At 38.1% G+C, this 10,000-nt stretch overlaps 1 protein-coding gene across 1 annotated transcript; it reads right to left on the bottom strand.

Annotated features, from left to right (window-relative positions):
* Window positions 1-6,047: 6,047 nt before the first annotated feature.
* LOC113813674 (uncharacterized) lies at window positions 6,048-8,776 on the bottom strand. The gene is made up of 2 exons (XM_027365706.2): window positions 8,361-8,776; window positions 6,048-8,115 (listed from the first exon to the last, which is right to left on the bottom strand). The coding sequence occupies exons 1-2, from the start codon at window positions 8,641-8,643 to the stop codon at window positions 7,055-7,057; spliced, it is 1,344 nt and encodes a 447-aa protein (XP_027221507.2). The 5' UTR covers window positions 8,644-8,776; the 3' UTR covers window positions 6,048-7,054.
* Between the last annotated feature and the right edge of the window lie 1,224 nt (window positions 8,777-10,000).

Here is a 10,000-nt window from a genome sequence, read left to right as displayed (position 1 = left end):
CCTTATCATCATTATCTGTAGTATTATCATTATTATCAGCATAATCATCATTTTCTTATCATTATCATTATTATCATCTTTATTTTTCAGACTAGCATGAGAGAATGATACGTAAATGTCAGTCATTTTGCCTTACTGATTTCTTTTCTTTTCTTTTCCTTTTCTTTTCATATAGGTTTCATGTCTTATGTTTTACTGCAAACCATCCAATAATAGTGCTTGTCGCCAAGAGAAGAATTAGCAATGGTAATAATGATAATAATGATAATACTAGAAGCAATCAGGGAGCACGTATTCTCACCGAAGGCAATAGACTATGATAATCCAAGCGCCAAAAGGTTGTCCCAATCTCGGAATGCCGATAATGTTGATAATAATAATAGTTACCCCAAATGCCCTGGCAATAGAGGTAATGAAAAAAATCCTGGATCCGGATTACCAACAAAATTTAACGGCATCTCCGGTAAAAAAATCAAGAAAATGTGTTTACAACTGTATGAGATATCCGATATTCCAACCAACAAACTAACCAACGCTAACAAAAACATAACTGTCTTGGCGGAGGTGATAAAAACAAGGTAAGGTTCTTTGAGAAGGAATAAGATAAGGTAAAAGACAGTTCATCGGATAGATAACAAAGAATTTATATTAATAATACATTAATACCAAGGTATTTTTTATGGACAGCGGGTTACAGCTAAGGAACAAAAGCCGTAGAAAATGAGGAGATACGAAAAGAAAGGAAGGAAATGGAATGACGGTTTAGAAGACTGAGAATAGGCAAAAAACAAAGGAAATGGCGAATAAAAGAAAATTAGTAGTGATGTGCATGTTAAAAGAAAAGAAAAGAAAAAAAAACAGGGCAGTTATTTCTTTTAGGACAGTTATTTCTTTTATTACATTTTAAATTTGGATGAAATACCGACGATGCTTAGTAGAAAAAAAACAAAACAAAACAGGATGCTTGGTAAAGTGAAAAACAAGCCGGAAATAGCAAAGATATTGGTGTTAAAGGTTAAGGACCAATGCACGTTTTAACCGGAAAGTCATGCAGGGTCTTTAAATGGAGAAAATAACAACGTATATGTACCAAACACGATTAAGTATGATGAGGCAACTCTCGTACGAAACTGGTAAAAGAGAAATACGATATCTAAAGGAAAACAAGCAAACAACAGATATGCTTGGCTGATCAATTGCATTCATGAAATCATTTCTGCAACAGCTTCAGCTCTGTCCACAATCCCGTTAGAATAATCCAAACTCATTAACAAACCTGTTTGGTGACAGACAATAAACAGAACGTAACAAAGAGTTAAATTATCGACGAATAAGAAATAAAGATGGTGAATTGTCAGAAAAAATATGTATATATATATATATATATATATATATATTTTATATATATACATACATACATACATACATATATATATATGTATATATATATATATATATATATATATATATATATACATATATACTTTATACATGCATACATATATACTTTATACATGCATACATACATACATACATACATACATACATACATACATACATACATACATACATACATACATACATACATACATATATATATATATATATATATATATATATATATATATATATATATATATATCGTTACATTTTGCACCAACTAAAATGAAATATCAACCAAGTGCCGTGGAATAGTGAGGCGAGCCTGTTAACACTGTAAGCCTACATGGATGTAGATTCTGTGATGCAGTAACATTTTGATGTATGTGCTGCACTCATTAGAATTAGTAAAACAACTTTTAGCTGTTCTATACGAAATCATACACACACACACACACACACACACACACACACACACACACACACACACACACACACACACACACACATACATATATATATATATATATATATATATATATATATATGTATATATATATATATATATATATATATATATATATATATATATATATATATATACATATGCACATATATATGTATATATATATATATATATATATATATATATATATATATATATATATATATATATATTATATAAGCAATAATATGGAGTGGCAAAAAAAAAAAAAAAAAACACACACACAAAGAGCAGCGCAATAAACAACCAATAGATGGTGCTGACAGTTTAATTTTTTTTTGTTTATATTTATATTTCCCGCAGTTATTTAGAACTAAGGAACAGATGAAGATGCGTTGCAGTTGAAGAGAATAGAATAGTCGAAAAGAATAGTCTAAAAATAGTTATGCTCTATTTTGGATAGGGTTGAATCAGAGGGTTAAACCTTTCCTAGTCTTCATTTTCTGTGATTCCATGCTTGTCCCTTTAGTAGACTGGGAGGCAAGTCGAATTAATTTTGTCATCACATTGTTAATGTATATGAAGCATTTCAATTTTTTTTTTCTCACAAAGCCTATCTGTCTTGTCATGTCTTACAATGTTGTTCCCCATGTTTATTATTATTATTTTACAGTGATACATACTAATTCTTTAATACTAGAGTGTGTTGAAAATAAAAATAATTAGGGTTTTTAATTTCAATAACTCGTCTTCCCTCCCCTGCCCTAAGCGCCGCAAACGCCGTCACGCGATCTCGCCGTTACTTGCTACGTTGTCATGGAGATCGACGTTCGCTCCTCGCACACTGTGAGGCATCTCCGGATCCAGGATTTTTTTCAAATGATTACCCCTATTGCCAGGGCATTAGGGGTAACTATTATTATTATCATCATTATCGGCATTCCGAGATTGGGACAACTTTTGGCGCTTGGATTATCATAGCCTGTTGCCTTCGCGGAGGATATGTGCTCCCTGAGTGCTTCTAGTATTATCATTATTATCATTAATACTATTGCATATTCCCGATCCGCGTTAGAGGCATCCAAGCGAAGCATTTGCCAACACATTTGAGGCATTACAAACCCACTCCCGATTTATAAGCAAACCACGGACACCAAAGGTCATGCAACAGGAACAACGAAGGGATGGACAAGAAAACACGCGAATATGCCGAAGGCCTTTTCGCTATTGCTTCGTCAGGGCATATATCTATCATATTTGCCCTGACGAAGCAAAAAAACATATGATAGATATATGATAGATATATGCCCTGACGAAGCAATAGCGAAAATGCCTTCGGCATATTCGTGTTTTTTTTTTGTCCTTCCCTTCGTTGTTCCTGTTGCAATCTGTTCGTCATGAATTCCACACCAAAGGTCATTCAGTGCAGTTTAATAATTTTATTTGTTAAACAGGCATTGGATATGATTGTGAATATCTTTTGTTCATCGCTACGTGTCATGGTGAGATACTTATTTTATTTTTTTGGTAATGAAACATTAGAATTATAAATACATAGACAAAATAACCGATGGTCATCGGGATATGAGCTAAACATTTAGTCTTGGAACTCGAATAAAAACTAGAGTCAACGATACTACGTTTTTTCTGACTGAACAGGAAAATGTGGAAGAGAAAGACACGGGATAGAAGAAATTCGAAAATGGCAATTGAAAGTGGTTTAGCTTAAACCTTAACCCGACCGCCCCAGATTTATACCCGGTCCCCTGGACCTTTCAGTGAATTTTGTCACATACAGATGGCGCCTCCAGGGAGTCCCTAATCACGCCTGACTTATCCCATTCCTTGAAATGGCGGGAAAATGTTTTTTTTTTTTTTTCCAACTAATCATTATTCATAATGATACTGTTATTCTTACTGATATTATGATTAACAAAATGTTTTCAAATTATTAATCACATTAAAATAATAATAATAATATAAAAGCGAAGCGTTCGATAAACCAAGGAAAATGGTAAACAGGCGGGATAAGTAAGACTAATAACTGACCTTGGTGACCAAGGATAATGTTGAGCCATCTATGTGTAAAGACAATAAATAAATTTATATAACTGAAGGCATGGCATGTATTCTTGCCAAATGTGTCGATTGGAGGCCGTTTATGAAGAATGTGTACAACTGCACGAGACAAGAGGGTTATCAATATCATTATTATTGTAACTGTTGCTATTGTTATCATTGTCATAATTGTTATCATTACCATTATTATTAATACTATTATTATCATTATCAATACCAGTACCACTATTATCATTATTATTGTTGTTAATATTATTTATATTTTCGTTATTATTGTTGTAATAATAATAATAATAATAATTACTTTTATTATCATGGTTGTTTTTCTCATCACCAATACCATTATTCTTTATCCCCACATTCTCCTCACCATCATTACATTTTATTATTATTACCATTATCATCATTAATATTATTGTCGTTATTATTGTTGTCACTATTATTGATTGTTAATATTGTTATTATCATTATTGTTACTACTATTATTCTTGTCATCATAATCCTCATCATCAGTATCAGTATTATTGCTATTATTATTATCATGACCTTTTATTATCAATGATATCAAAATTATCATTATTATTTTCATTATCATTATTATCATCATTATTATTGTCATTATCATTATTTTCATTATTACCATTACCATTACCCTTATTTTCTTGTGAATTTACACAATCATTACCACCAAGTTAATAATTGAATGGAAAAACGCTGCTCTGTTGATACTGGTAGAAACCCCCACAATGCACAAACTGGGTTTACGGAAATAAGTGTCTCATTGTTCATTAGTTCATTGTGGGTTTTTCTTCCAGTTTAATAATCATGATCATCATCAAAATTACTGTTATTATCAGTATCATTTATATTGTTATAATCACTGCGAAGGGTTTGTGTTATTTCACCCAACGTGTGCCTGTGCGAATAAGGTTTTCCGAACAAAGTTTCACCCGCTGTGAGACGAAAGATATTGAGGAGAGCTTGATTGCCGAACCATGACTAAGCTGCTTAGAGGGCCGAAGTAAGCTACCCTTGTATTGGCCTTAGCTATGACCACTTGATTTACCTCTGACCTCCGGGTGTGTCTCTGCCCATGACCTGGTGCTGCCCTGCCTCTAGTCAAAACACAAACTGTGAAATATGAATTACCAGTTACTTCATAGGTTCCCAAAATGGTGTTTGAATGAACAGTTATACATGCTTTCTCTAATATGTTTTGCATGAAACTGTATAGTTATCGTAATGTTTATTTATTGATTTCAACATGGAATGCAGTTAGCGAAAGAACAGAAACATTTCACCACCGGCGCAAAACAGCTTATTCCCTCATCGACAACATTAGGGCCAATAAGGAATTTTGAAATGAAAACCTCGCCTACAAGAGCAGGGCGCTGAAAAGGATGAAGATGCCTGTCATGAGCAGACATCTACCATGGAAATATTCACATTAATAAAACTACATTCGGTCTTTCCTATCAAACTACAATCCAAGGCCACGGTCCCTTGCTGAGCCGGTATCCCGTCCCACGTTTTCATCCCGTGGAATCGAGGGGCCGTTCGCACTGTGCCCCTCGAGACGCCTCTTGTCCCGCGGTATGTATGCATGGCCACCATACCGCTCTCCGGGGAAGCAGCGGAGACAGACAGACAGAGGCAGAGACGAAGAGAGATAGAGATAAGGATATATATGTATGTGTGTGTGTGTGTGTGTGTGTGTGTGTGTGTGTGTGTGCGTGTGTGTGCGTGTAAAGGGAAATATGAGTGCGGATAGAAAGAAAAGAAAATTTTCCTGTTATTTTCTCGAGTGTGACCTAACCTTCGCTGATGCCCGCCGATTATGCCAGCTCATGGGGTCAGGCACTTAATGAATACTGTTATCAACATCTTTGCAGGTATTATTATTATTATCGTCATTCTGATTACAGTTATATTAATAACACTAATATTGTAATTGCGATAGCTTGTCGTTAATACTAACGTTATTAATGATGATATCCACTATTTTTACAACTATCAGTTCTCTTTATGTAGATCAAAATCATAAGGTTCATATAATGACAGTTAGAAATAAAGAGAGAAAGGAGAGGGGAAGCAGGAGAGAAAGTGAGAGAGGCAGAGAAACGGAAAGAGAAAGATTTAGTTTGGTATAGCAAGTTTATTGAGACACGAATTTACACCTAAAAGATGAAGGAACATAACCAGTTCCTGTACGACATCATACACCAATGTTCTTGATGTAAGAAAAAAAAAATGTGCCTTTGCAATATCTTATTTGTTCATTATAAAGCATATATATTCAGTCTGATCAGAGACGTCTGTTCTCTCTGCATTTGTTTATGAATACTCACTCTTCATCTGATATGCTGTCTACTAGTTATGACATTTGCTATTACTATCGATACTCTCATCTAATTTTCATAGATAATAGTCTCCTAAAAATACTCTTTCTTCTTGTGATCACCAATTGACATTTCCTGCATTTCCCAAGCCACGCATTTCTGTCACTTTATCGTTCTTAATATCGTCATATGCCAATGTCACTTTCTTATGAAACCTTTTATTGTTTAAGAGTTTTCGCGCATTCACCGCCTGCCCACCTTTCCTCGCCTCTGTTTTTGCAGTTTCTTCGCCTCTCTTCCAAAAGTAATACCCACACGCAAGGGAAGAAACGACAGGTGTTAAGCATCCTCTTTTTCTCATTCTGTGGTTGCCTATTGCCTCATCTGTCCACAATGACTTTATCTGTCCACAACGATCTCAATTATGGTTATATTTCAGGAAGTTTATGTTTTTTTTCTCTCTTTCATATTGTGGTTATTTTCAGTAGACTACCTGGTGTTAATCCCATAGCCGACTTTTTTTTAATACAAATCCATCACAAAACATGTTCATATTCCGTTCTAACCTAAAGACAAACAGACGTACAACTATGAGAGATTGACAGAGAGAGGAAAATGTTATTTAAAGCAACATATGAGATAAAATTCTAGCCATGAAATCAGGTAAAAAAAACTCTAACGGATTTTCTTTTCCTTTTTTCAATAAACCGCAAACGCCACCACTGCCTGTTAGAAGCGGCGCAAGACACGAACCGAGCCCGAAATCCTGCGTTTTTCTTGCGTCGAATTGCCAGTCACAAGCAAGCGTTCGTTATGGCTTCTCTGTGCTTCGTTGAGTCGAGTTTCCAATCCGAAGAGCGGTGAGTCTCTCGAGGCAGGAGTGGTCACGTAAGCACACGCCCTCGGCCGCGGGGTACTCGCACACCCGCGTGCAGGGTCGGGTCGGGGCAACGATGCTCACTCGGCTCCCTGTCTCGTTCGCAGCTACGGTGATGTTACTGGCGGGGACAGAAGGGGCGGCTGAGGGCTGGGGAGCGACGGGCGGAGAACGAGTCGGGAAAATGATAGGTCGGTCAGTGTTGGAAGGGAAGATGATGTTGTCGGGGGACGCGAATCCTTCGGTCGGGAAGATAAGGCGGTCTTCGTCATCTTGTGTCGGATGGGAGAGAGAGGAGGAGGAGGAGGAGGAAGAAGAAGAAGAAGAAGAAGAAGAGTTTATTAAAGAAGTGGGAAGAGATGACGAGAAAGAGGAAAGAGGAGAGAAAGATGAAGCGGAGTCGGATGAAGGAGGGGAAACGAACGAAGGAGAATCGGGTGACGGAGGAGGGGAAAATAATAAAGGAGAAACCGAAGACGATGCTGGAACCGAGGGAGACAAAGCTGATCGAAAAGGAGATGGTGGAATCCTTAAAGATACTGGGGAGGCTGATGGAACGGGAAGAACAGGAGGAGAGGAGGAGGAAGGGGAAGGCGAGATGCTAGGACTCCCTGTACCCGGTGCTCTGGCTTCTAACTCCTCTTCACTCTTGCACATGACTTCCAAGTGATGGAATTGGCGATGCCCCTGAGGGAAGTCCGGGTAGGGCTGTAATGCCGGACGCCCGAAATGATCCTGAACCAATATAGAATATCCTGGAGGAGGAATATAAGGAGTCCCTATCTTGATATCACTGCTCCCACTAACAGAGATATAAGGGACGGGTATCAGGACGCTCGGGAGAAGGACTCTAGAAGGAGGTGGACTGTACTGATAACCAGGGACTTGATACAACCAGGTAAGGACTCCCTGTTGAGGTCGTGCAGAGGAGACCGGTGTGCCGGCTGCTGCAGGTGTAAGGTCGTCACGCCTCACACGAGAGCGAGTGGGGAGTCCTGAGTATAAAGAGACAATGAATATAATGTTATGTATGTTAAAACAGTTTACAATTATTGATAGAAATATAACTATTATAGTTATCTCCCAAATAAACTTAATTTGTGTCAGGTACTTTTGCGCTGCTATGGTTCATTACAGAGGTAACAAAGATATGCACACTCATACGGAAAATCTCCCCATCATCTTCCCTATTCAAAATCAACACAATGGCATATAAGCCATGACGTAGCACTTTCCTTACCCGTTTTAGGGGCAGGCTCGACGGGCTCGTACACAGCCTGCCTGCTCTCCTTGGACGTGGCGTGATCTCGCTCCTGTATTTCCTCGCGGCGCAATACTTCGCCAGTCACGGAAGGAATCCTCTCAGCTGGCTTTTCCTCGAAGGCGTTGGCGAAAAGCAGCTGTTTCCTTGGTCCAGTCACTAAGCTTTCCTCGCTTGCCGTCTCGAAGAAGGCCGTTCTTGCGGTTGATAACACACTGAAGAGCAACGCAGCTGATAACAGAAGGTCACGCGGTCGGATCATTGTTTTTTTTTTTCGCGACGAGAAGATGACTTTTGGTTGTCGGTGGAGTCGGAATTAGAACAGCTGAGGTTATTTGAGTAAGAATTTAGCCTTGGACGCTGTGCATGTAGATGTGTAACTTGAAACAGACTCAAGATATTTCGGCGACGTTCTGAGATGCGTTATTTCTCTCAATGCTGGGACGCTTTCCTTGATTGCAACACAGACATTAAACAAGTTTTCTCAGTCTTTGTCATATGTAGTCCAAAGTGTTCAGTGTGAGATTGATCAATTATCAAGAAAAAGAAAAATCGCATGTTGTTTAGCAGCCATGGCGAAATCCATCAACTCGACCACTTTTCTCTGTCGGAAATCGTATCCGTGACAGCAGCGGGGAAGGCCGACTGCCGTGGCGAAGCGGAGGAGAGGAAAACGACCACTGCCGCCTTCCTCGCCCAGGCGGTCCTCCGGGGCTTCCGATGTTGCAGGCGCGCCTCCCTTCCTCCGATTTCTTCCCCTTCGTTCCGGCTAATTCAAGCTTCGCCGAAGGTTCCTCGAAGACATGCCTGTGCTGCGGGTCTTTTCTCCGGGGTGTGAAAGCGTCTAAGGACTTACGCTTCAGGCACAGTTGAATAAGTTTAGGCATTGGCTGACAACTGGCAGGGGTCATTTACCGTTAACACTGGCAAGAGCAACCCTGGCATGCAGTTATCGACTGTTTCAGGTTACTTGTTAGTTTTTTTTCTAGAATGTATGAAAAAATGGCTGTATATAATTTTTATCAGGCATAATGTATACAGTGTATACATTTAGATATCGTATACATGCATATATATTGGAGTATGCCCTTTTCCATCTATATGCCTTTGTGTGTTTAAATAGATGTGCTTATTCTGATCCAAAGAAAATTCTCTTCACTCACTGGTATTAAAGTGTTTAGAAATGTCGAATGCTTACCATAGACATGCTATGTTTTCGTTTCAATGCTGCACGTTTGATCTTCAGCATTATTCAGTCACGTAATCTTTACAGACAGACATAGAGATAGATAGGTGAATATATGGGAAGGTAGACAGACAAATGAATGAATAGAAAGTAGGAGAGACATAAATAGACGAACACAAAGAGACTGATAGATAGACAGAACGAAAGATAGGTAGGTAGTTATAAATGTAGACAAAGACAGGGATATAGAAACAGATAGATAGATGAATACATGTTGTATGCGTCTTTTGTGTCAATGTTTTTTTCTTAAAGCTGATGAAATTGTCCCAAATCATCATGTACATTGTAATAACAATGACAAGGAAAATCTTCGATGCGGAAGAGCAGAGCATGGATGTATATATTTCTTTCTCTCCCTTTCTCTAACTCCTTT

The sequence above is a fragment of the Penaeus vannamei genome, chromosome 28, assembly GCF_042767895.1.
Source record: "Penaeus vannamei isolate JL-2024 chromosome 28, ASM4276789v1, whole genome shotgun sequence".
NCBI classification, from domain to species: Eukaryota; Metazoa; Arthropoda; class Malacostraca; order Decapoda; family Penaeidae; genus Penaeus; species Penaeus vannamei.
Note: the sequence above shows the minus strand (reverse complement) of the source record. Positions and strands in the feature narration are given on the sequence as shown.